The 27,533-nt window shown below is 47.2% G+C and overlaps 1 protein-coding gene across 1 annotated transcript in view; it reads left to right on the top strand.

The window, feature by feature from the left end:
- Positions 1 to 22,693, top strand: part of KIFBP (kinesin family binding protein) — a 940,192-nt gene extending 917,499 nt beyond the window's left edge. The window contains exon 7 of the mRNA XM_078643211.1: positions 21,501 to 22,693. Coding sequence (XP_078499337.1) covers positions 21,501 to 22,373 — 873 coding nt within the window. The 3' untranslated portion in view covers positions 22,374 to 22,693. The remainder of the gene's footprint in view (positions 1 to 21,500) is intronic.
- Positions 22,694 to 27,533: the final 4,840 nt, after the last annotated feature.

Here is a 27,533-nt window from a genome sequence, read left to right as displayed (position 1 = left end):
CACGTAGATCCACGAAAACCGTGTACAAGGTGCCGCCCTCGATTACTGCAGTCCTCCAGTACATGAGGTTTAATCTAAATATTTGGTCAATTGTGGAGACCCCCCTCCTAAATCCTGCCTGGTATGGGCTGAGGGTATCTGTTTCCTCCAACTAGATCTGTAGCCGATCCAATATTAGCCTACCGAAAAGCTTCTGTGAGACGTCGATAAGGCTTATTGGACGGTAGTTGGCTGGGAGCAGAGGGGAACCCTTTTTAAATATTGGGACCACCTCTGCTCCCAGCCAAGTGTCCGGGACCTCCATACCCTTGAAGACCGCATTAAATATCAGCAGAAGATACGGGGCCCATACCCCCGGCTCTTGTTTAAAAAGATCTCCTGGGACCCCGTCAAGCCCTGGTGCTTTTCCTCCCGCCAACCCCGCAATTGCAAGGCGGACCTCCTTTTCCGTAAAAGGTTCGCTCTCGCAATTGCTCAGAGTAGTAGAATTGGGGGTACTCTGGGACGCCTCCTCGATTGCATATAGGGACTGGTAGTGCTCTTGCCAAACACCAGGAGCGATGTTGGGTTCGATTGCGGAAGGGAGATCTTCTGACCCATGGTTGACTAACCGCCAGAAATTGCGAGAATCTTTGGTGACTAATGCACCCGCAAGTTCCTCCCAATGTTTTTGGTCCCATTCTGCCTTAGCATTAGCCAACAATGTCTTATAGGCCCGTCTTTTGGCTTGTATCACCTCCCGACATCCACGCGCCTTTATAGCAAGTAGGAGCTCTCGTTTTGAGTCCCGGCAGGTCGTATTATACCAGGACTTTTTGTGTGACCTCTTAGATTTAGCTACTCCTTTGGCAAATAGGTCTAGCTCCAGGGTCTTTATTAGGTCTTCATGGGTTCGCCCTAATTGCTCTCTGTTTTCCCCCTTGTCTAGTCCATTGGTGAGAGCGAATACCTTTGCCAGCACTGGCGTAGAGCCTAGGTAGCTTAACGCCACATGTGGCGAGTTTCCCCCACCTAACTCGCCTTCTGCTGTTCTCCAAGAGTAGTCCTGTAATTGCATTCTCTTTATCCAGACCCATGTCCTCGATGCCTGGCAAAGCATATTCGAGTTCCAGGGCGTTGTGGTCACTGTCCACTCTATCCAAAACCCTAAGTCAATAATTTGTGACCAACTTGAAAGTTGAACTAGGATATAGTCAAGTCTAGATTCACTACCTGGTTTGTTGAAAGTGCATTTGCTTGGGTTGTCAGATTTAGTACGCCCATTGCATGCTCTTAAGCCATGGTTAAGGGTCATTGCGGTTATCTGAAGTGCAAGGGGAGTCCAAGCTCTTGGTGAGGGTGCCGTTGTGACTGGTATCCGCCATCTCAAATCCTCCTCTAGGGAGGGTCCATCGAGAAGGCCAGGGAGTGGCTCATAGTGCGAGTTCAGATCCCCTGCTACCACATGGGGGAGATCCCATTTTACTAGGTTCCAGAAATGCTGATCGTCTGTTCCTGGAGCATGCTAATTTTAGATCCTGCCATCTTTTCTCGCCACATGCTTTTTTGGCATTTGCCAGTGCTTTTTTATAAAACTTCCTAGCATTCTGCTTCCTACGTTGATCTCCTTACTAAGCATGAGCGCAAAATCCGCTCCGATCGCGGATTTTGCGGATTTTCGGCAAATCCGCGATCCGCGAACTCTCGCGGATTTGCCGAAAATCCGCAATCCGCGATCGGAGCGGATTTTGCGGTCAAAAGTTCAAGCGCGCCTAATTAACGATGGCGCCGGCAAGCTGCCAGCGCCCATCCTGCAATAGTTACTTAATTAGCTTCAACAGGAAGCTCTAACAGATAAGATACAGCAGGGGCTCGAGCGCCTGCTGTATTTTAGCAGTTGGAGCTTCCTGTTGAAGCTAATTAAGTAACTTTTGCAGGATGGCGCTGGCAGCTTGCCGGCGCCATCGTAAATTACTTCAACAGTGGTGTCTTCTTGAATAAATATGAAGGGCAGGGTTCATTCGGGCACGACGGTCCTGGCACAATTAAATAATTAATCTGCTGCTCTGATCGGTCTCTGTCTGACCTTTTATACACACAAGAGGCATGCTCGCATGGACGCCCCGTCCGTTTGGCCCCGCCCACACACTCGAGGTGTGCACCGTCTTCCCGCCATTTACCCACTATGATGGACATTTCACTCAAGGGACCCCTGCGCACTTCGGCGCGATTGCATAGTGACACACACTTGGTCGCTGGAACTAGTTGAAGCGCAAATGCAGTGACTCATTCAGCAGCCCAAAAAAAAACGTGAGCGTTGGGAGGCTGGGCATCTTTGACTTTTACGAGCGCAACCCCCGTGCTGTTCCTGTGACCAGGGGCTTCTGTCTCTTAATCTGCTGCTCTGATCGGTCTCTGACCTTTTAGACACACAAGAGGCATGTGCGCTCGCGTGGAAGCCCCGTCCGTTTGGCCCCGCCCACACGCTCGAGGAAGCCCCGCCCCCAAATCCGCAAATCCGCTGAATCCGCGGATTTTGCGGATCCACGATCCGTGAATCCGCTGAATCCGCGAATCGTGGATCCGCAAAATCCGCCCATGCTTACTCCTTACCTAATAGCCCCATCTAAGAAGCTACAGGCTTGCTTGCATTCCTTTAATATATCAGTTATGCCAGGGCATGGTACCCTTCTCCTTGAACCTATACGGTATTTGAAAGTGTAAACGCATCCTAGCAAATAAAGTGCTGTGAAGCGTTATTTCCTTAAGTGGCTGAGAATTAAGAAGGGAAACCTCCATCTCTGCCAACGTCTTCTCAATGTCACTAGAAATAAAGGACAATGTTTCCGGCTTTTCTAGGACCATCAGCCATTTAAGCCACCGCTTATTATTTGTAGGTTACAAATGCCTGGTGGTAAAAAGGTTATGTGGATATATTGTTTCCTGTAGGTTCTTCAGTTGAAATATGGAGCATAATGGTTTATGATCACTCTCTACACGGTCCAACACGACCATGTCCTCAAGTGGGTGTCATCATTTTAGATTCATTAAAAGGTAGTCAATACGGCTAGAATTATAGCCATTATTGAACGTGATGACCCCTTGCCTATCAGAAATGGTTAGATCATTTGCAGCCTTTAAACCTTTTTCGAGGCAGATAGCTTTGAGTTGAATTGCTCCCTCGGTTCATCTTTTAATTGTAGATATTTCAAGGAATGGAATACCCCACTGTGCATCTTCCTCCACCACCAGATCATTTTCCTCACTGTCAAGGGGCTCAAAAGTAGTATAAAAATCCCCCGCTAATAGCTCATCTAGGGCCATTATAGTATCAGACTTCCGCCCTCCACTCAGAACTTTCTCATATATATTATAAATATTGAAGTTAACATGGGGGCCAGCCAACTGGATGGCAAGGATGTTGTTACTCCGAGTCGAGAGTGCCCATATCTTAAGACTAATGTCCTGGCGAACCCAGATAGTTAGCACCCCTCCCTCCTCGGATGGGCGTCCCTTGCCAACATGAGTTGCAGGGATCTAATAATTTAGATACCCTGGATGATAAAGTGGTGGATCATCCACGGTCCTGGTTTCCTGGAATATAAAAATATCGTACTGTTCAATAAAGTTATTCCAGTCAGGTGAAACACCCTTAGACCTCAACCCAGCGATATTCCATGATAGGAGGGCTATTCTACGTGGTGTCTGGTGGGATCATAGGGTCATCCTGACACCAGGATCTAGGATCCCTTGTGTATAACCCGCCTCGTCCCTTGCTATAGTGGGGGTGTTCCCCTCTAGAGAAGATTTTACAACTGGGAGGAGTGCCGCGGGCTCAGTGATGTAAACTGACATCATAACCTGTGTATGACCAGCATGGGAACAAGAAGACCTTCAATTTATCTTTCGCAAAGGTGACACACCAATATGGTAGGATATAGGACAAACTGGATTTGTTTGTAAGGCAATTTCTGGAGGATTATATTTAAAGCGAATACTGGTTTTGGTAAGGTGTTGGGTACGTATGTTGAAAGCCACCAGATTCTTGACAAGATCACAATGTGATAGCGTGAGTGCAATAAAAATCAAGGGTGACCCCCCCGTATGTGGTCCCTTATTACTGACTGACAACCCCTTACCTGTCGGGTCCATTGGGTGCACTTGTTTATTAGGGATCGATCATCTTCATTAGGTAGACTTGGAGAGAGCTTTGATACGTTTATCATATATACTGTTCTTCTCTTGGCAGGGGCCCTTACAGCACTTCGCGGAGCTTAAGTCATGCGTGCCTGTTGATGAACAGAGCTTGATAAGGGGCCTAATATGGCTGCAGTGGAGTTAGTGGTTTGCTGATGGCCTACCCTATTATTATCTGTCCTACTATGTTGTATGAAGTCAGGTGGATCAGCTAGGGTACACATAGATGAAGTTTCCCTACCAGCTCTATTCATGCTATGCTTTACAATGCCCCTGTTATGACCAGAACACTGCCTACCACGGTCCGCTCCCCCTTGGTCTTTAGCTATGCACTTTGTGTGGATGTTCAGTTACTTTTTCATTTGTTGACGTCTGAAGATACCTTACTTAGGGAATCAGAGAGACTACTAACGGTTAGTTTAAGAGCTCTGATTTCCTGGACCAGATCTTTATTTGCAGGGTATGCAGTCTGAGAGGATTCTTTAGTGGAAATAGCAATCCTATAATTTGACTGCTCATCACTGTAGGAGAGTAGGGTCTGCTTTCCTATGGTCACCCCTCTTTTTGCTTTTTGCTTTACTGGTTTTTGACTTTAATGTGGCTGTGGGCCTGCTAATCAGGCCCACAGCCCAGCTGTTCTCTCTATAAATTCATACCATGTACTTTACGTACATAACCAATTGGGAATTGGGTCACCTTTGTGAGCACCTGTTGTAGTGTAGTTCCTATTATCCCAATAGGCTCTGCGCATTGGAATAATACCTCCAATAGTATAGACCTAGACCAGACGGTAACTAGGTCTTCTACTGTCGATATTAGACTTAAAGTTTTGGGTTTGCCAGCTAGCTCAGAGTTCACTAGAAACTTTCTCGAATAGACAAGGAGGAGTTGAACCTCCCTGGATAGACAAGAAGGGATTTAGTTTCTGACAACCATAGAACATGACAACTTTGCTCTCCCCTAATCAAGAGTATATCTCTAGAGTCGTGTGAAAACAAAAGACAACTTATTTTACTCAGTCAGTACGTGCATTCTTAGTTTCACCAGATTGTAGAGAAAAGGAAGAGACGGGCGTGTTCAATAAAAGATGTTATTTATTGATCAGTCTCTTTTCTCGTACAAGAGAAATGAATCGATATTATTGCAATACTTATGGTTAAGTAAAGTGCATACAATAAAAGCAGAATTATAAAATAATACTGTAAAAACATTGATATGGTTTCTAAGCCATACGTTATTTAAAATGGACAGAATATATACATACACATATACATTTGACTAATAGTACTCAACTGGTGCTTCTAACTACGCCTACCCCAGTGTACCTGACCTAAGCCTAATACGTGGGCGGGGATAGAAAGTAGCAGTTTAAGTTAAGTTTGTTTTGCCAAGTGACTGACTCAAGAATTCTCTGCAAGGGGTTATTCAGCTCTGTACCTGAGGTCTAGGATGGTTGAGGGATAGTATCTCTCGTCTGAGGTCTTGATATTCCAAGCTGCCTGCGAGGGCTGCTCGGAAGCGCCGGAGCTGGATTTCTCGGCAGGAGAAAGGCAGCGCCTCGTTCTCAGCGCGTCGGGAAGGCGGGGCAGCGCCAGTGGGCTTCGCTCTCTGCTGGGCTTCGGCAAGTCTCGCTGCTCCGATCTCGTCACCACCGCGTGTGTTTGCTTAAGGCAATATCGGTAATATTTATACCTGTAAGGTGCCGAGATTGACGTAAGGATGGACATAGATACGTCAATAAGGATGTCATATGAGCTGGTCGTTAGCACATTCTTTTACTGAAGTTCTCGGGGAAATCAAAACAATGGCCGCAGGGTTTTTCCCAGGTTGTCATAGGTTTGATTTGTTTTGAGAACTCCGTATGCCTTATCAGGGGCTGGAGGAATATTGCTTTGCCTAATTAGATGGCAAGCGTTATGACCTAATCAGATAACGCGCTCCTGAGCCGTGGTCTGGCGTAATCAGATAACGGTTTCTGCATCATGGGATGGCTGCTAGTTAACTTGTTAACCAGAATAGGGTCAGGAATAGGGGGATCGATACAGAACCTATAGGAATACATCACACTGTAGAGTGTACCATAGTTACCCAGGGCATAGGTGCATGTAGGGCCTACCAGGGGCTGTAGCATATATTATGCCACCCCTGGCTGGCCATCCAAATTGACACAACTGGCTGATCACTCAGCTGGGGCAAGGTCGTGTAGGGCAAGGTCGTGTAATCACCCCTTGCTTAGATATAGTATTCCTATATCTAACCTTATATATAGACACATATGCACCTATAAGTCACTCCTATGGCAGGCCTTAACAATCCTGAAGGCAGAGTGCTTGGTTTTATGTGAGATGAGGCTCTAGCATGAGCTGAGCCTGTCTGCAGCTTTCGGAACCATGTCCTTATAGCTGTTCTATGATTTAGCCATACCATATACTCTTAAGTGCATTATAATCCTCGCGGTTATTGCTAACTTTGGGTTGGCTTTATCATAACATGTTGTGTAAGGTGTCATACGCTTTGGAATACTACCCCCTCGCCAGTTCGGCCACGGGGGTAGCATTCCACCCTTCTAGAGGGAGAAGACATGTTGTTCCTGTTGATCCCGGTTAAAGTTAACCAGAGCCTCAGCATCACAAAATGGATGCTGCTGCCACAGACACAAGTCTGACCTCCTGCTGCTGGGAGTCCTTCCAGCGAGGGAGACTTGGACAATAGATTTCCTGCCTTGGGAGGTGATAGCACCACCCCAGACAGGCCTTAGTGTATTGGGGCAGGGAGGGCTGAATGAAATGAGACACTGCCTGGGGCACACAATGTGCTCCATGCATAGTCCGGTTGAAACCAGTTGCTGGGGCGCTCCAGCCCCAGCTCTGGTGCGAAACTGGACAAAGGGAAAGAGGTGTAACCACCCCCTTCCCTGGTCCCACCCATAGGAGGAACCTAGCAGGTAATCCAGCCCCTTTGATTAGTATATAGGTAGGAGCTGAGTCTAGCGACTTTAGATTTATCCTGAACTGAAACTTGAAACAAAACTCTGGACCTTCGACAATCTACTGCAACTAGAAGACTGAAGAATCTCCCTTGTGGTCAAGGAGTGACCACCCTGTGCAAACAGGCACCAACAGCGACTTGCCGGTTTGCTTTGTCGACGCTCCCGCCGGAGCCCGAGCACAGAGCCAGACAGGAACTGGACTTCCAGACTTCTCTGACCCCGATCCACAGCCACAGCAGAGCTGAGGCCCGTGGAGGCGACGAGAGACGTGGGACCTGACATCTTGGAAAACCTGCTTCTTGCTAATTGCGCAGCGTTTGGGGCACCCTCGATGTTGTGCATTGGGGATTGAGAAGCCCCAGCCCGAGCACCTTTTGCACCGACGCACAGCCCTCCACACTCACTGAGTGCCGCGTGGGGCCTGCTTTTGTTTTTGTGCTCGACGCGCCTTTCTGGTCACTTGCCCGTTGGCTATTGGCCTCTGTGAAGGCGAACCTTTGAACTTGCACCGCTTGCCTAGTTGCTTCAGGCTTGCCCCTGTTTCCCTGAAAAGGAGAAGCCCCCCAGACCATGCTGGTCTGAACAGAATCCCATCTTCGATTCCTGCGTGGGTTGCATTTGCCAAGGCCTGTTGACTCCGATCCGGAAGCCGACACCGCCGACAGCGAGATCCTTCGTGGGACAGTCCGCATCCATCTCCTGGTCCTCGTCGACGCCTTCTGGTGCACGTGGCTGCAGAGACAGGCTTCGCATCTTCACCTGATCGCATCCGACATCGCCTGGTTCCTTCCTGGTTCCTTTCTGGGCACTGGCTAGTGACCCAGACTCTTTCCCCTCTGCTTTCAGGTACTCTTCATCCTCGATCCACCCTTGGATCCAACCGGACATCTTCCTCCTGGTCCCCTGCAGCATCTTTTTACAGGTCTTCACAGGATTCAGTGACAAAACCCGACACAACTTGACACCTATGCACCCGGCTCCTGTGGGTGAGTTAACGCGAGTACTTCGGTGCTCCTGTGGGTATTGACTATCCAAGTGTCCTAGTTTTCAGTAGCTTTCTCCTAGTCCATCCGGAAGTGTCCTAAATCAACTAGTTTCTAACTCTTACGTTCCCATTGTATTCCTATGGTAACTCGCGTGTGTGTGTGTAGACACTGCACACGCTGCCCCTGGGCTTCCTGCTTCCTAACTCTTGTTAGCTCAGTGTAGCCCCAGCGATGCCCTAGGCCTACTCCTTGTTCGTGACGTGGTTCTTATACCACTATTTTAATATATGGTTTGCAACGCCCCTAGGGCTCGACTGTATTTTGCGCAACTTAGTGTATGATAATTAAGTAACTTGTTATGTGCTTTGGCCTCTGACCTCATAAAGAGTTCAGAGGGGTTGTGTTGGTAATAAATACATATATATTTTATATATAACCTGTGTGGTGTCCTTTCAATTGGTATTCAAGGGGTTACATATGGTAAAACAGCTGGCTTCACATGCTCTCTGAAGTTTTAGCCTAAGACTGCTTTGTCCATGCTGCCATTAGGATAGCTGGTCTGTAAGGTTGACTTTACAACCATCACCATAAGGGTTGTTTGGACTGGTGCAAGGTGCTCACTAGAAAAGTGAACATCATATACCAGGCCAACTTCTTACAATCACTGCTAAGTATATCACAACTACATGAATGTAAGATTGGGCTAGTTACTAATTGGTAATTTCTTATGTAACATGTGCTATCTGCCCATATCCTCCCTATGCACATTATTCCCTGGGCTAGTGGGGGTGTCTAGTGGTTCTGCCTGGCCTGAGAGTGGTGAGAATCTATTGCTACAGGGAAAAACAGCCAAATGATCCGCAATCGCTTCTGCTGTAATGTCTCCACACAAGAGTGCTTGCGGTGGTGTATTTGGAGCTTCCAGAGGCTGATTCCTACTAGCTGCCTTCTTAAACATATCTGGTATACGCCCAGTATGTATAGAGCTTCCAGATACCTGCAACTTACTATGCTTGGGGGGGATATCGTTGGGGGCTGGATCAAGAAGTCCCTCACACTCCGATAGTAAGCGGTCTATGCGATCCAGTACACCACCCACAACAGCTGGGCTAGGAATCCATGCTTTCTTTTTCGTCCGCTTCTTATGAACTTTGCTCGTTCCTACCCCAAAAACTTTGTTTCCCCATTACAATTACAATAAAATAAGAAGAAGAATGAGAAGAGGAGAGGAAGCTCAGCCAACAAGCACCCTACTAAAGGGCTCAAAGTGTTTCAAGAAGGCGCTACCTTGTCACAATACCTTCCCCTTGTTATAGATGTTGTGGAGGTTGGGTTCTGGAACAATAAATGTCAGAGGGATTGCCCAGCCCAGCCTCTTCCAGACTATGATGGGCAAGGACGGGCCTGCCCTTGGCCTGGGCTTTGCCCGGGCGCGGCCCGCGAGCCTCCAGTGCAGCAGGGCCTCGCGGCTATTTTGTTGCGCCTTCTGGCGCCAACAATGGTGTGGCGGAGGCTGAGGGCTGTGATCTTCTGCCCTGACTCAGTCATTATCAGGCAGACATGCTTCATAGACATGCATGGCTTCGCATCTCAGGACCTGAACTATAACAACAATTCATAAGCGTTCTATTAGATGGACAGCACCTCTTTGGTCCAGAGGTCGATACACAACTTGAAAAAATCAACAAAGACACAGACCGCAAAATCAGTTGGTGCCTTTCAGTCTACAGCATAGAAACACCAGTCCTTTTGTAGGTCCTAAGGAAGAGGCACATCAAAGAAGAGCACCCCAGAGACTGCAAGTTATCATGCCAACAGCAACAAGACCACCGATAATCGGGGAAAGGATACTACTGGAGTGGTTTCAAACCAAGAGGTAAAGGTAGAGGAATACCAGCAAAGGGGGCCTATACCCTCAAACAGTAACTTCCCAACCATTCCTCCCCATCACCTGTTGAGGGAAGCCTACAGCAATTCCATCAGTTGTGGCCAGAGGTAAAGGCGTTCCTTTAAAAAGGTACTGATAAAGAGTTCCAGCAAACAGAAATATCTACAGGACACACAGACCACTATCAATCAGTTACACAAATTAAGATTCACAACAAATTCAACAAAATCCCCTTTACTGCCGCACCAAATTCTGCCTTATCTGGAGCGAAAGTCAATTTGGTCACAGTAGTGGCTTACCCCAATCCGCAGAGGGTTCTCAATCGCCAGAACCAATTGGTTCTTTTTCAGCCACATTGTTGCCTGCCAGTTAGCATGGTAATGGGCCTCTTGGGAATGATGACATATTGCATAGCAATAGTTCCACATGCAAGGCTACATATACAATTTTTACAGGAGTGTCTAGGATCCCAGTGTTCACAAGCAGGGTGCAACGTGGAGGATCTAGTGTTGCTTTCACCCAGTGTCCATCAGGCATTGAAGTAGTGGAATACATCGCTAAGGAGAGTTAGTGAAATTCATGCGCTAACTATAGAGGAACCTTACTTCCTGATTTTCCAAGACGAAGTTCGACTTTTTACAAAGCATTCCCCTCTATGTAGTTATTTTTCTGGTTACTGATCTGAAATACCAACTGTTGGACTTGGGCCTTAGGGCAGGTTCACCCCTAATCTTTTTGCTTTTATTTGTGACCCTGTGTAGTGATTTCTGGGTCTTGGCGCACTTTTTCCCTGTGTCCCAGAGTAAAGTGCGTGCGTGTAGTATGGCTGGCCTGCCCTCCCATAGGAATGCATGGGGAATGTGAGTGTCCATGTTAGTTCCTGATGTGTGGGGAGTGCAGGCTCGAGTTTGGTATGTATGAACTCGTGAGAGTGAATGCTGCAAGATGGTGTATGCGGCATGTATGTGTCTAGAAGGGAAGTACTACTTCTGGACATTGATGTATGTGTGCAGTGAGGATGCTGGAGGGTGATTGGCTGGAGCTGGCTGGCATGCCAGGCTCCAGGAAGTCTGGATGGGTCTGCCCGGTGGTGAGTGTGAGATCAGCATGAGTGATGTGTGGGAGGAGTGCACCTGGGTCCTTGATGGGCTGGGGTTTTCCCCACACAATGCTGGCTCCGCCCCCCTGTGGTTTGTCTAACGACCCAAGCCTCCCCAGTGAATGAAAGGGGTGGTTGGGCCATCAAGGGTACTCCCAAGCCAGCTGCAACTGGTTTCCCCCCACCCTGCACCCTGAAGACAAAGGAATTTATGGTATAAAAATGGGGCTGTGTCCCCACAGAAGTGGTTCTACTTGTGGATCCTTGCCAGAGGGGGCTGTTGCTGCTGCTGGGGCCAGGAGGACCGCCACTTGGCTTGTCTCCCTGCCTGGAGACCCAGTGTGCTGGCTCTGGCCCTGCCTTGCCCCCCTGCCTGCCTCCAGACCCTGCTGGAGCCTTTGCTTTACTCTTAGCGCTTGGGAGCGCTTATTTGCCTACTAGCGCTGTGGAGCGCTTTTCCTTTTGCTCATAGCGCTTAGGAGCGCTTTATTTACGAGCCAGTGCCCACCCGGCATTGGCCGCCGGAATTGCCGATTTTCGGCATAGCGAGTGCCCACCTCGCTTTATCTTTGATTTGGAAGCCGGTGCCCACCCGGCATTGCCCCGTCCTTGGATAGTTAAATCATCACGAGGGAGCCCACTCCTCGGATGCTGAGAGCCCGCCTGCCTACCTGAGACGAGCCGCCGCGCTGCCCGCGGCGACCCGGAAGTATTGGGCCGGCCGGCCACTCACAGCGCGGCCCGGAGAGGCCGACCGGAAGTCCCGCCTCCCACCGAGCTGCGAGACGAAGGAAGCAGCCGGCGTGTCCTGCCCGAGGCTCCCGATCGAAGGGAGAGCCCCGGGACAAGAGAGAGGAGCCGCCGCAGCCCGAGACAGACGGTGAGTGGGGCCTGAGAGCCGACCGAGAGTGAGAGGTGCCGCCCGGGAAGCAGCCAGTGAGTGCGGGGGCTTTCCTCTTTGTTCCCGAGCGGCCCCAGTTGGCAGAGGGCCGCTCCAACGTGGGCGGCATTTCATTGTGGGAGCCAAGGGCTCCGGGGGGCAATTGATCTTTGTTGAGCCTGCGAGGCTCCCGCCCTATGTTAATTTGAGAGCCCCGAGGCTCTGAGGGGCCATTCTGTTTGTGAGCCGGCGAGGCTCAGACCCAGCCCCATCGTTCTCTGAGCCCCGAGAGGCTCAAGGCAATTTCATTGATTTAGAGCGCTGAGCTCTTTTGTACCTATTTGTCCACGAGCCCTGAGAGGCTCTTGGGGGGGCCCAGTTCGTTGGTTGTAGCCCCGAGGCTCCCACGCTGTGTCTCCCCACCATTGATCTTTGAGCCCCGAGAGGCTCTGGGGCCATTTTAATTGATTGAGAGCGCTGAAGCTCTTAAATCCCAGCCCATATTTGTTTTGCGAGCCAGAGAGGCTCAGGGGCTCATCTGTTCTTCGAGCCCATGTGGCTCCAACGTTGCCCAGCCCTATTTACAACTGTCCAGCACTTAGTGGACAGTTGCTACGTTTAGGCTTTGTGTTCTGTGCGGCCTGCGCAGACCCCCTGACATTGAGACTCAGGGCATTTCAGCCCCTTTCGAGGCCAGTTGGCCTGAGGGACAGTTCTAGTGTTGTGCTTCATGCACCCTGCACAATTTGTGATTTACTTGTCAATTTGATTCCTGCGCAAATGTTCTACCTGCACCTCTGAATGTGTTTTAATGTTTCATGTGCCATTGTTTGTTATTACCTTTGCTAAAAGTGACCTGCTTAGGTGATTCTTTGTTCTTTTATTCCCCTTTGCTAAAAGTGACCTGCTTAGAGGAATGTTTGTTTTTACCTTTGCTACAAGTGACCTGCTTAGGTAATTCTTTATGTTTTTATCCCCTTTGCTAAAAGTGACCTGCTTAGAGGATTGTTTGTGTCATTACCTTTGCTAAAAGTGACCTGCTTAGGTAATGCCTTGTGCTTTTATTTCCCTTTGCTAAAAGTGACCTGCTTAGAGGAATGTTGATGTTTTATTGCCTTTGCTAAATGTTACTTGCAATTTTAGATAACCACATTTTGGGGATTATTGTTTTTAGGGAAGTTCAGTTTTGCTTCTCCTGAAAGGTGTCATTTTGTGATTTGTGTCCAGTACATTTGTTCCCCGCCCTGCTTCCAGAGTTTGGTACCTGTGTCACTTGTGGTCAGGTTGAGAAGTCAGGGGTGGTAGAAACTGCCTTACCAGTCCGAGGGGAGGGTGTGTGTGAATGAGTGGTGTGTTACACTGGACAGTGGAGTGCAAGTTCTCTGAGATAGGAATCTTGCTGAATTGTGTAATTGTGTACTCCTGTGTAAGCTCAGACCCCCAGGTTCTCTGTGTCAAACTCTTCTTGAGAACGTCCGCCAAAATGGAGCCTGTTTTTGATCTCTGTTGTCTTTTTAGGTACAGTAGGTCAGAGCTGGTCAGATTCTGTGAAGAGGGAGGCATGGAGGTGAGTGAGTTGGATACTCAGTCCCAGCTTAGGGACAGCCTGATCCAATGGCAAAAGGGTCAGTGGGATCTTGAGCACAGTGAGAGAGATAGGGCCCGGGCCGCACGTCATGAGGATGGTGAGTCTGTTGAGAGCCCTGAAGGATGTGAGTTGTATGATGATGACAGTGGATGGATATCAGCAGATAGTGAGGACCCCATAGATAGGGAGTCCCTTGCTGGGTCCAGTGTCAGTACCAGCGCCCCATCCCTTTCCCTGTCCCCAGAGGAGTGGTTGGATAGGAAGGAAGAGAGGGCCTTGTTCAGGGAGAGTAGGTTATCCCCTGAGTGTAAATGTAATTGTCTGGATTCCCCAGGGAGGGTGGAGTCCAGTGGTGGCAGCTTTTTAAATATAAGTGTAGACAGTCCCATTCTCAGTTCCCCGAGTATGGTGCCTGTTTCCCCAGAAGAGGAGTTAAGGTTGAGATTCAGGAATCTTAGGAGACTGCCTCACCAGGATTGGGAGGAGTATTCCGATGAGTGTGAGGATGCACTGATTGATTGGTTAAGGGTTCACGGAGAACCTGAGTATTATAAGCTGTTCAACCTAGTTGTCCGGGAGCAGCTGCTCAATTGTTCTGCGCCAGAGTTGCGCCAACACCTGTTAGGGTGTGGATTGATTAAGCCTTGTGAGCTTGCAAGGGAAGCAGAGCGCTGGGACAGTGCGAGAGGTTCTTTAGAGTCACTAGTGAGTGATTCCAACAATAGTGGGTCAGGTGTCTTCCAGCCCAGTGTGGTGGAGGAGGGTGAGAGTAGCCCAGCTAGGTCCTTGGTTAGTGAGAAGGGTGTAGGGGCTGACTGCCTGTCTCAGTGGAGCGGGAGTGAGTGTGTGACCGAGAGTCCCCAGACGCCCGAAGCCCTGTCACTGAGCCTGGATGGTTTCTTTAGGGAACACCAGGAAGGGAACCTAGACTTGCCTGTTAGTTCACTTGAGGGAGATCTCCTAGTGGGTAGAGGACCTGGAGCATCTGTAAGCGGAGCTTCTATGGTTCTAGAGTCTGGCAGTACCGCTCCAGTGGGGAGGGTACAGGAGTCCAGCGAAAGGAGTGATTGGGGGATAGGATGTGAGTCCCCAGAAGTCCTGGAGTGCCAGGCATTGGTTCCACCAAAGGCTCTAGACCAAAGGTTGGAAGGCCAGGTTCAGGATACGCCTGACCTGAAGGGTAGGACTACTGTAATCAGTGTCCTGACCAGTTCTTTTTCCAGAGGTACCGCCCCGGTTGGGAGGGAGCAGGACTCTGGAAGGGGGTGCAGAGGATGGGAGAGCCCACCTCTGACCCCGGTGCAACCTGAGGGGTTAAACCCTAGGTTGGGAGAATTGTGTTTAGATGGTACCCCTCGCAGGAGGAGGAGGAACCCTAGGAGAAGAGGTAAGGGGAGGAGAGCCTTCCCTGAGACTCCTGGTCCGCCTGAGGTTGTAGACCCTAGGTTGGAGAACCAGTGGCAGTCTAGCCCTGTCTTGCAGACAGGAAGAGCGGAGCATGGCTATTATGTGCCAGGGGTTACTACCCCCCACTTTGTGAGTAGGCAGGATCCAGTGGTACCTGGATGGCCTAGGGCCTGGTCCTCGCCGAGGGCAGCTGGAGAGTACCAGTGGGGTAGCCCAGTTAGTCCCTACAGTAGTTTTAGAAAGAACCCCAGGGGTTCACCGTGGCGTAAAACAGGAGGGTGTCCCTGCAGTTGTGGGCCCGCGTCCTTGTTTTATCGCCCCAAGCAGGGAAGTCCATCACGGTGGTGATTGGTCTGCCCTGCGTTTTGGCTGGAAGGGGGTCGTGTTGGACTTGGGCCTTAGGGCAGGTTCACCCCTAATCTTTTTGCTTTTACTTGTGACCCTGTGTAGTGATTTCTGGGTCTTGGCGCACTTTTTCCCTGTGTCCCAGAGTAAAGTGCGTGCGTGTAGTATGGCTGGCCTGCCCTCCCATAGGAATGCATGGGGAATGTGAGTGTCCATGTTAGTTCCTGATGTGTGGGGAGTGCAGGCTCGAGTTTGGTATGTATGAACTCGTGAGAGTGAATGCTGCAAGATGGTGTATGCGGCATGTATGTGTCTAGAAGGGAAGTACTACTTGTGGACATTGATGTATGTGTGCAGTGAGGATGCTGGAGGGTGATTGGCTGGAGCTGGCTGGCATGCCAGGCTCCAGGAAGTCTGGATGGGTCTGCCCGGTGGTGAGTGTGAGATCAGCATGAGTGATGTGTGGGAGGAGTGCACCTGGGTCCTTGATGGGCTGGGGTTTTCCCCACACAATGCTGGCTCCGCCCCCCTGTGGTTTGTCTAACGACCCAAGCCTCCCCAGTGAATGAAAGGGGTGGTTGGGCCATCAAGGGTACTCCCAAGCCAGCTGCAACTGGTTTCCCCCCACCCTGCACCCTGAAGACAAAGGAATTTATGGTATAAAAATGGGGCTGTGTCCCCACAGAAGTGGTTCTACTTGTGGATCCTTGCCAGAGGGGGCTGTTGCTGCTGCTGGGGCCAGGAGGACCGCCACTTGGCTTGTCTCCCTGCCTGGAGACCCAGTGTGCTGGCTCTGGCCCTGCCTTGCCCCCCTGCCTGCCTCCAGACCCTGCTGGAGCCTTTGCTTTACTCTTAGCGCTTGGGAGCGCTTATTTGCCTACTAGCGCTGTGGAGCGCTTTTCCTTTTGCTCATAGCGCTTAGGAGCGCTTTATTTACGAGCCGGCATAGCGAGTGCCCACCTCGCTTTATCTTTGATTTGGAAGCCGGTGCCCACCCGGCATTGCCCCGTCCTTGGATAGTTAAATCATCACGAGGGAGCCCACTCCTCGGATGCTGAGAGCCCGCCTGCCTACCTGAGACGAGCCGCCGCGCTGCCCGCGGCGACCCGGAAGTATTGGGCCGGCCGGCCACTCACAGCGCGGCCCGGAGAGGCCGACCGGAAGTCCCGCCTCCCACCGAGCCGCGAGACGAAGGAAGCAGCCGGCGTGTCCTGCCCGAGGCTCCCGATCGAAGGGAGAGCCCCGGGACAAGAGAGAGGAGCCGCCGCAGCCCGAGACAGCCGGTGCGTGGGACCTGAGAGCCGACCGAGAGTGAGAGGCGCCGCCCGGGAAGCAGCCAGTGAGTGCGGGGGCGTTCCTCTTTGTTCCCGAGCGGCCCCAGTTGGCAGAGGGCCGCTCCAACGTGGGCGGCATTTCGTTGTGGGAGCCAAGGGCTCCGGGGGGCAATTGATCTTTGTCGAGCCTGCGAGGCTCCCGCCCTATGTTAATTTGAGAGCCCCGAGGCTCTGAGGGGCCATTCTGTTTGTGAGCCGGCGAGGCTCAGACCCAGCCCCATCGTTCTCTGAGCCCCGAGAGGCTCAAGGCAATTTCATTGATTTAGAGCGCTGAGCTCTTTTGTACCTATTTGTCCACAAGCCCTGAGAGGCTCTTGGGGGGGGGGCAGTTCGTTGGTTGTAGCCCCGAGGCTCCCACGCTGTGTCTCCCCACCATTGATCTTTGAGCCCCGAGAGGCTCTGGGGCCATTTTAATTGATTGAGAGCGCTGAAGCTCTTAAATCCCAGCCCACATTTGTTTTGCGAGCCAGAGAGGCTCAGGGGCTCATCTGTTCTTCGAGCCCATGTGGCTCCAACGTTGCCCAGCCCTATTTACAACTGTCCAGCACTTAGTGGACAGTTGCTACGTTTAGGCTTTGTGTTCTGTGCGGCCTGCGCAGACCCCCTGACATTGAGACTCAGGGCATTTCAGCCCCTTTCGAGGCCAGTTGGCCTGAGGGACAGTTCTAGTGTTGTGCTTCATGCACCCTGCGCAATTTGTGATTTACTTGTGAATTTGATTCCTGCGCAAATGTTCTACCTGCACCTCTGAATGTGTTTTAATGTTTCATGTGCCATTGTTTGTTATTACCTTTGCTAAAAGTGACCTGCTTAGGTGATTCTTTGTTCTTTTATTCCCCTTTGCTAAAAGTGACCTGCTTAGAGGAATGTTTGTTTTTACCTTTGCTACAAGTGACCTGCTTAGGTAATTCTTTATGTTTTTATCCCCTTTGCTAAAAGTGACCTGCTTAGAGGATTGTTTGTGTCATTACCTTTGCTAAAAGTGACCTGCTTAGGTAATGCCTTGTGCTTTTATTTCCCTTTGCTAAAAGTGACCTGCTTAGAGGAATGTTGATGTTTTATTGCCTTTGCTAAATGTTACTTGCCTAGGTGATTATTTTAGGTTTCCTCCCCTTTGCTAAAAGTGACTTGCTTAGGTGATCGGTTTTCCTTCCATAGGTCCTGATGTTAAGGTCCTAGTTCCCTGCGTGATTTCCCTACAGTGTTTAGGGTGGCGTAGGAGGTATTTTCCCTTTACCAGTAGTTACTGGTTGTATGCTACATATACCTATTTTGTGTGCTACATTCATTATGTTTATGTGCTAAAGTGTTATACCTACAAGTGCTATTTCTAAAAGTGCATTCCCCTGACAGTGGTCCAGGTGGCCCTGTCTTGTACATAATCACTTGTAAATCTTGCCCATGTCTGTTGGCACATTGTAAAGTGTGTGTGTTATCTAATGTGTGTTTATTATTATAATACAAAGGCTATTTTTGATATAACCTTGTGTGGAGTTTCCTTTGTGGTGGGCCTTTGGTTGTTGTCGCTGGGGTGCGCGCGCAAACGCTTTACACATCGACTCCGAGATTAGCCTTGCTGCTCGCGCCACGTTACCTAGAGGGTGAGCGGGGGTTATCTTGTTGTGTGACTCCCTTGCCCTGACCTTGGAAATGGTGATCCCTGACTGACCTTGGTGCAAGCCTTGGCCAGCCAGAGGTCCCGTTTCTAACACCAACATTTAGAGGAGATAAGTAATTTTACAAATAAGTCTAGGAATACCTATTGTTGCTAGTTTTTTTGTGCTGCAGTGGTTCACATCAGCCAGACCTGTAGGATCAGGGTCTGTATATATTGTGGTGAGATCATATCCAGTACTATCTTTCTTATTCTTCATTATACTTAGTTGGTTTTTTGCTCTTTATATTCATTAGGTGTCACACCCTCAATACGGGTGCTGTACATTTTATACTAAAGAGAACTTTGAAGCACAAAATCTTCTACTATTGTTGATTAGGTAAGATGTGTTCCCATTTATACGGTTAGTTGGGTGTTATACCAGTTTGATCTCTATTCCAATCACTATCTTGATGGTGGATTCTATCTTCTCTATTTTGTGGTGTCACACAAATAGTTTTTGCCATGTCACTGGAGGAGAGCTTACTATTATGATGATTCTTGTACGTTTTTTCATTTCTGTTCTTCGAATGTGAGAATGGGAACCACCAGCTCTTGGGGTAGATATATAGTGTATATATTTTTTATTTGGATATGGACAGATTTAGAACGAGGGTATTAGTACCTGGTTTATCTGTTTTTACAACATACCTCTTGGTTCTGAATGGTTTCCTCACGGCGCAAGCCTGTGGTGTCTTTTCTTCTTCTTTCATTCTTGGGAGCAAATGGTTAAAAGTCCAACATTTGTACTGTCACCAACGTCACATATTGCTTTTTTATCTTCTTTTTAAGTTGTATTTATGGATATTGCTATATTATCCACTGTTTTAATTGTAGCTCTAAAATTATTTGCAGCCTTGAGAAAGTCCTTTTGGACGAAACACGTGTCGACTGCCTGTTTCAAGTCTTATGGAATTGTAAGATATGAAATAAAGGACATACAAAGGAAAATAGAGACCGTCTTATGGACTTTCTTTTTGCATATTTGGGTGGCTAAAGCCAGTTATACAGATGTGGACTTCTTTTTGTGCCTCGGCATTTGTTTATCGTGTATATAAACCTCAAGTGTGACGTCTTTCCATCTTGAGAGTTGATTTAGCCTCCTACTGGCAGAGTTAGGCTTATTGCTTGGAGAGCACTACAGCATACCAAATTCCGGAGAAATTATTTCTGACAGACGAAGGGGGTAGATGTGCATCTGGAAAGTGGCATTTCTGCTGTTTTCTTTTTTGTGTAATGACACCGCTAAGGAGAGTTAGTGAAATTCATACACTAACTATAGAGTAGCCACACTTCCTGATTTTCCAAGACGAAGTTCGACTACACACTAACCCAAGGTTTCTGTCAAACGTAATCTCACCTTTTCACTTAAATCAAATCTAGATTTACAGATTTTCTTCCTGAAACTAGAGATGGTAGCAGAAAAGGCACTGCATACACTTTATGTTAAAAGGGCCTTCATGTACTATGTGGAAAGAACCAAAACCTTTCGAAAAACCCAACTATTTGTAGCTATTTCAAACCCATGGAAGGGTAATGCCATCTCAAAGGCAGGAGTTGCGAAAGGGTAATGTCATATCATAAGCAGGAATCAGGAGGTGGATTGTTAAATTCATCCAAATTTGCCACATAAAAGCAAAAATGGTCCTGCCCACTGCTCCAAGGTCACACTCTGCAAAAAAGGGAGTATCAATGTCCTTATTAGGAAATATCCAGTTGGCAAACACATTTCTAAAGAGGTTACCTGGACACACCACACACTTTCACCAAACACTACTGGGTGGATCTGCACGCCAGACAACAATCTCTAGCGGGACAAACAGTTCTACGCACATTATTTCAATCAAATACACCATCTAACACTTTAAGCCACCACAAGAGTACAACTGCTTTACAGTCTATGCATAGCATGTGTATCTGCAGCCAACACATGCTAAGAATGGAGCGTTGGCTCAAAATTGACCCTACACCGCAGAAACACAAGCAATCTATCTTGTAACAGCAATGTTGCATCATATTTCAAAGGCAGAACAAAATATAAGACAAATAGCTCCCCAAAGAAAAGACCAAACAATGGCATTTTTGACTGTAGAGAACGTGGTCCTTTTTATTCCAAAATTTGTTTTCTTAAAAGACACGACAAAATTGCTCACCTGCTTGAGACCTGAAGAAGTCCTAAGAGGGATGAAACATTCCTCTTAGGACTTCTTCAGGACTCAAGCAGGTTCTTTAACTGATGTCGTTTATTGTGTTGACAGTTTTGATAAATTATTTTAATCAGCAAAGGGCATGTGGAGTATCTGAAGTCAGTGCTGTATCTATATGAACAGGTGGCATCAACAAGGCATCATGTAGCCCATCATTTCAATGTAAAGATTAGGGAATAGGTGTCCCCACCGCGTGTGTACGGGTGTCCTGTTCAGAAAAATTACAAAGAGAATGGAGCCTTTTAGGTACTCTGTAATTATCTAATCGTAGTGTGTAGTGCTGCAGATTCATATGCACCCTCCCTGGCAGGTATAAAATCGTGTGAACTATACACAAAATTGAAGCATGTTCAACAGAAAACACTAACCTACATACTATATCTTCTCTCCCCGCATGTCAGAGAAAACAAATATGATCTAACAAAGGAGCCGTTGAACATGCACACTACCTCGAGGAAGAGGAGAGACAACGTGTGACATCAACAGTAAAAGACTTTCGCGAGTAAAAACAACTTGCAAAGTCTGGGCCCAACACTAGATGGAAGGAGTGTGCACAGTATGTGAATCAGAAGCACTGCACCTAGGAATAGATGTTTTCAGGGTAAGTAATATACTCCTTCTGAAGGTAAGTAACTTTTTTTTAATAAGCTGAACATGATAGGAGGAGATGTTATTTATCCATAATCATAGTTCTCATTTCTGCACTTAAGCATATTCTCAGTTACAAGGTTAATTTTTATTTAATGTATGTACACCTTTTACATGCTAATTTTACATCGTAAGAATGGTGTGTTTATGACGCAATTTATTTCTGTGCTTGTGACACAAATAAAACAAGCACTGCCACTAATATTAGTAATTTTTCCTTTGATGTACATTCTGAAAGACGTTCATGGTAACGAAGTAAAGATACAAATTTGAAAGTCAATTATGTTTTTTCGTTGTAGGACAACATTGGTGAACTTGATGCAGATAGACAGTGCGATCTGAAAGCACGAAGGATAAAAGAAGAGGATGAAGGGGAAAGAAAAAAGGCAGTGTTGTTTGAATCAAGTGAAATGTATGACTCCGTTTTGGCAATAGAAGAGAAAGTGCCATGTAGATACCCATTGGATTTTGAAGAAGCAAGAGTACTTTTTTTGGTGGGACAGTATAATGTTAATGAATCCAAACAGTATTTTCAGTTGGATGGCCATGCAACTGACCATATCGAAATTCTTCAAGACCATAGTGCTCTTTTTAAGGTACTTGCTTTTTTTGAAGAGGATTATGAGAGGCGTTGTAAAATGCATAAGCGTAGAATTGATATGTTGGAACCTCTGTGTAAAGAGATAAACCCGCAGTACTACTTGTTGATTTGCAGACAACTTCAGTTTGAATTGGCTGATACATATTATGAAATGATGGATTTGAAAATAGCTATTGGCAACAGGCTGGATGAGCTTGATTGTCATACAATCAAAAAAATTAACACACTTGCACTGTCAGCAATTAAGTACTATGAAATGTTTTTAGACTCATTAAAGAGTCCAGATAAGAAGTTTCCTGAAATTCTTGAGGAAGATGTTGTACGCCCAGCATTAGTGGCAAAGTTTCATATTGCACGACTTTATGGCAAGCTTATAACCACAGATGGGAAGAAGCAGCTTGAGAATATGCAGACTTCGTTGGAATATTACTCATTTCTTCTAAACTATTGTGCGAAAAACGAAGATGCTATTAAGGTTGTAGAAACTGAATTAGAACTTAGTAAGGAAATGGCTGGTCTCCTTCCGACAAAAATGGAGCGATTGAGGGCAAAAATAGCATCTTTCCATTAACTTATCACACCATTTCAATATTTATCATGAATAGCAATGAGTAATATTAAAGTGATTATCTTAAAAAGTGCTATTCATATTTGTGTCTGGCTTTCTTTTCTTCTAAAAAGATGGGAGCTGCGTGCCACAATATGCCTGAATCAGTGTAACTTTACTAAAAATGTTGGACACAGTCTGTTTAATTTATAATGTAACGTAGCTGTTTCAAAATGACTAGCCGCCATCTGTTATTTATTTCGGTATCGTCAAGTCATTGTAATCATGCTATCTGCCTGCTTCTTGGTAACTGCTCTTAACTAAAATATTCATAAGCAAGTGTATCAGCTTTGCTTTCTTTCTTGCACACTTTTTATTATAATTGATGGACTAATGTATTCAGTTTTTTATGGTATAAGGATTTATTGAGTGCAAACAGGTACCCTAAGGCCTAAGGTGTCAAGGCGCTAGTCCACGGAGACATCGGCCAAAGAAGATTTACTTTGGAAACAGGTAAGTTTTTAGTTTGTTTTGTTCTAAATTGAAGGAGGTATATTCCTCAATTAGCGTTGTTACATGTATGTAGAGCAGTGATCTCCAACCTTTTGTGTAATAAGGACTACTTATTTTCAATTAAAAGCATTGTGAACTACTAATATTATTAGTGTTGTAATAGTAACCACATCAGGCAAGTTTACATTAGTGGCCACTGTATGAAGGGGGAGTATTATGTAGTGATACTGGCTAGGCTTCACTATGCAATACTCTCCCAATACCCCAAAGATGGTACTTGTATTCACAATACTAAATCCTTGGCTCAGTCCTTGTAGAGTGGCAAAAAGCAGTCAGGCTTTACTAGAGGAACATGTGTTAAGCATTTCAGAGTAACAACATGGGCAATAATTAATTGACAGGACTTGAGAGAAATACAACACCAATTTATAAAAATAATTTTGTATATAAATTTAGACACCAAAACGAAGTCAATTGGATAAGTATAACTGGAGTTATAAATTTTAGAAGCAAAATTAAATCAGTGCAACACAATACTGCAAAACTTTATAATTGCGGTCAATTGGAAAAAGCACTAGTGACAATCGGTCACTTGCAAGTCGAGTTGCATGGAACCCAAGGAGGGTAAAGTTGATGCTGGGTCCCAGTACCAAGCCCCGACAGTCAGTCCTGGCTGTCCTTGGTGCTGAAGTGGGAGATGTAGTGGAGCTGGTTTTACAACTTACATGGTGCTAGTGAGGAAATGGGTGCAAAAAGTCGACAAATAAGCCACTCACTGGTGATGTCGGATGAAGCTGTTACGGTGTTCCCTCGAGTTACAGGGTCGAGTAAAGGTGGTAGTTGGTGGACTGGCCACCAAAAAGCCTTGTCCGCCGTAAGCTCAGCAGGAAGGTATTTCGACATCTGAAGTGAAAAGGTAGCTGATTGAAACTTGCTGGAAGTCAGGACTATGTTCCCCACAATCCACTGGACCATCTACTTTTGGGCGATCCCTCAAAGAGCCTGATGGCCAGTAATTCTTTGGTTATGGTACGTTGTTTTTACCTGCGGTGTGCAGGGGACTAGTGCCACTAGTCCAGGGGAGGCCTTTGCCTCTCAAAGTGGTCACTTTTCATGGGGGAACCGTTCTTCGGTGAGGGGCGAGCCATCGTGCAGCTTTAGGAAGGTTTCCACAAGAGCAGAGTATCATGCTTTTGGTTTGTGCAGCTCATGTTGTTGCAGACTCCTGTCTCTTCTGTGTCCTTTGTTGTGAATCCGATCAGAACTGCGGTTCTGGTGCCAGGGGTAGCCCTTAAATCCTATATTTATGGGTGTTAAGGGGTGTGGGTGCAAGTGGCCAATTGACTACTAGCCCCAGCGGTTAATCCACCCCTGAGGTGACCACATCCGGGCCTGTGAGTCATCTTTTCTACCCTGAACCCTTTATTCTGCCCCGTTTTAAAATGACAGAAACCTTTCTAAGCTGAACAGACCAGGCAGCCCACCCAAGAGGTAAGGCTAGCCTTCTCTGGGTGTATACGTCCTGAATGGAAAACAGACATTACAATGCGGATGTTCCCACGCCTAGCCATTACCACGCTTGCATTACAACGCGTGCACCTTTATTATATGCTCAGAAATAAAAAACATTGCATAAAATACACTGATTCAAAATATTAAAATGTGGGAAACGATAAAAAGTCCTCCTACATATTCTTAAAGTGGCAAGCAAATGAGACGCAGGGATCGCGATTGCATAATTGCTTTTGTAAGTTCATCTGGGAGGCACTCCGTAGCTTATTCTTTTTGGTTCATCTGGATGATCTGGTAGTCAGATAGTCTTAAAGGCTATCGACATCATTAAAGGAAACAGAGAAACCCTTCTGCTTCCTCTTGAAGGCCTGTGCCATGCCTCAGAAGAGTTGCCTATCGTCCAGTTAAGGTAAGGGGGATTGGGCTTGGGGCGGGGTGGGGGGAGGGAAGGAGGATACGGATTAGGGCTTCAGACGGGGGTTTATTTACAGATTCGTGCCAGGGGGAGGTCGCACCGGAGTACGGCTTTAGAGCAGGGGTCGGGTACATTTAACAAGAGCTGGGCAATGGTGCGGGTCTACCTTTAGGTTTCAGTGCAGGGGTAAGTACAGATTAGGACTTTAGATAAGGGGTGGGGTCTTATTTAGGGCCTGGGGGAGGTTGCCCTGGGGTATGGTTTTAGGCCTCAGGGCAGGGGCCAGGTTAATTTAACAAGGGCTTGGCAAGGAGGTTTGGGTGGTTGTGCTGGATTCTACTTTTAGGTCTCTGGGCAGGGGGCGGGTAATTTATAAACAACTGGGGGCTGGGCAGGTTCACGCTAGGGTCTAGTTTTAGGACTTAGGGCAGGGGTTGGGTATTTGATAAAAGGGATAGGGGTTGGGGAGCTGTGGGGACGGCATGGACCAGTTTGAGGGCTGAGGGCAGGGGTCAAGGAAAACCTTTACCATGCTTAGGCTTTTAAAATACATGCCATTACAATGAACTTCGTTGTAAAGACATGCATGGTAAAGACATACTAGTTATAAAAATGCGTGGTAAAGGTTATGCGTGGTAAAGGCATTTTCATTGTGACATGTGTTGTAAAGGCATGCATTGCAGCAAATGTGTTCCGTCATGCAACCCTCCTGAATTCCTAACTTCCCACTTGCCCAGGTGTAAATGTGCCTGGGGCAGGGGGAAGGCTGTTTCCTCCTTTAGGAGGCAGCCTGGTTGCATATCACAGGTGGTGTAGGCTTTGAAGGTCACCACCTTGATGTGCCACTTCACTAGCCATGCCTTCAGGGAGGGAAGTTCCCTCTTTCCCTCCCAGGCCATATTTTCTAACTTTCAAAACTCACACCTCCTGGCAGGGAGGGGTCAGATTCCTGTCTTGGCAGCAGCAGCTGCAGGCTGGCAGCCAGAGCACAGGGAAGGCTGGAGCAACCAGGTGGGCAATCTCTAAGGTAGCCACCTGGGTGCATGTCACATCGACCTCAACACAAGCTTTGTGTAAGAGGTGATAAGACGTGTTGTTTGATAACAAATATAACATATTACGGCAGTAACATAATGGAGCTGGCGACCTCAAGTTTCCCGGTTGCCAGGCCATGTTATCCTATGGATCACTGATCACTTACAATATTGCTTAATGGTAAAGTCTACTATAGGGACATATACACTTGCACTTTCATGTCCACACCTTTAATATAATGCACCTGGGCTCAGGAGGCTTTCCTTAGGGGTGACTTGCATATATTAAGAATAGTGCATTGACCTTGCCACACAGGGTGAGGGCAAAGTCAAGTTCGAACAGTTTGCACTGCTCCGGCAGTCTGCAATGGTAGGACTCCTGTCATATATTTACTTGTATCACTCAGGGAGGAAGAAATGGTGCTTCAGGCCCTGGTGACCCCTTTAAAACCCATGCCTGTTAACCACTGGTACTATATACTAAAGATGTTTAAGGGGGTTAAAGTCCTTGCCAATTGGGGTTGCTAATCACATGTATTCATTTTAGGGAGAGAGCACTGGCAACTGGCACTGGAGCCTGAGTAGCAGACTACAAGTGCTCTTTCAGAGTTATTACCATCAAAATTAAAGGAAAAAGTGGGTGGTGACCATACAAAAAAGGCACTTTCCTACATCCACCATATCCAAGATTACCAGCAGTTATCACCTCAGTGCATCAGGAGGGTTGCCGACAGTAATGTGAACAAACATTTGCAATGCAATAGGTCTCACATTTACGCAAGTTGTAAATGACAATGCCAATAGCTTAAACTCAAGTAAATGCGAGATCTATTGCATTGCAAATGTTTGTTTTACTTTAAAACTGAGCACGGCGACGCTTCAAGGACAATGCGCTTGGTTTCTCTTTTTTTTTCTACTTTAACACTGAGCACGTTGTCCTCAAAGCGGTGCTGCGCTCAGTTTTAAAGTAAAAAAAATAAAATAAACGGAGCGTGGTGTCCCTGAAGTGGGCACTGCGTTCACTATGCGAGTTTACATTTTTTTTAATTAAACAGAGCGCAGTGTCCCAGAAGTGGACACCGCGCTCAACGTGAAAAATGAAGAAAATTAACATTGAAAATGATCGCGGTGTCCCTAAAGCGGGTGCTGCAATCATTATGCACATTCCCCAAAAAAGTAGCTCCCATTGTCCCCATCAGTGCCAACCAATAACAAAAGTAGTCCTCCCCCCTAGATAAGGTTTCAGGACTGCTGACTGAGAAGCGCAGAAACCCACAGACGTTTTTCCTGGATGTTCTTTGAATTAACTCCAGTTTCATTGATTCCCAACAAACTCGACATAGGACACAACATTGCTGTGTCACTTTAAGACAAATTATTCATTTAACCTCATCTCAAGAGATTCGCCTTACCTGAGCCTTCCTGACAAGTGCAAATCTTTCTGGCAGCCTCCACTCAGCGAGGGACGCCTTGGGATACCTCCCACTTGCTGGGCTGTCCTTATTGTCCTGAAGAAGACCCGCTATGACACCATATAAACGCTGTATGCAACGAGAGTATGAAGTTACTCTATGATTCAAGATAAAGCAGGGGAGATAATGTAGAGTAGAGTGGGTCACTTAAGACCACTTATGTGTATGCAAAAAAGGGGGGAATTCCCAGTTCGGAACTAGGGCTCTCAAACATCCAGCAAGCTAGGTGTCATGCTTC

The sequence above is a fragment of the Lissotriton helveticus genome, chromosome 5_1 (assembly GCF_964261635.1).
Source record: "Lissotriton helveticus chromosome 5_1, aLisHel1.1, whole genome shotgun sequence".
In the NCBI taxonomy this organism is placed as follows: Eukaryota; Metazoa; Chordata; class Amphibia; order Caudata; family Salamandridae; genus Lissotriton; species Lissotriton helveticus.
This window is presented reverse-complemented; position numbering and strand designations above follow the sequence as displayed.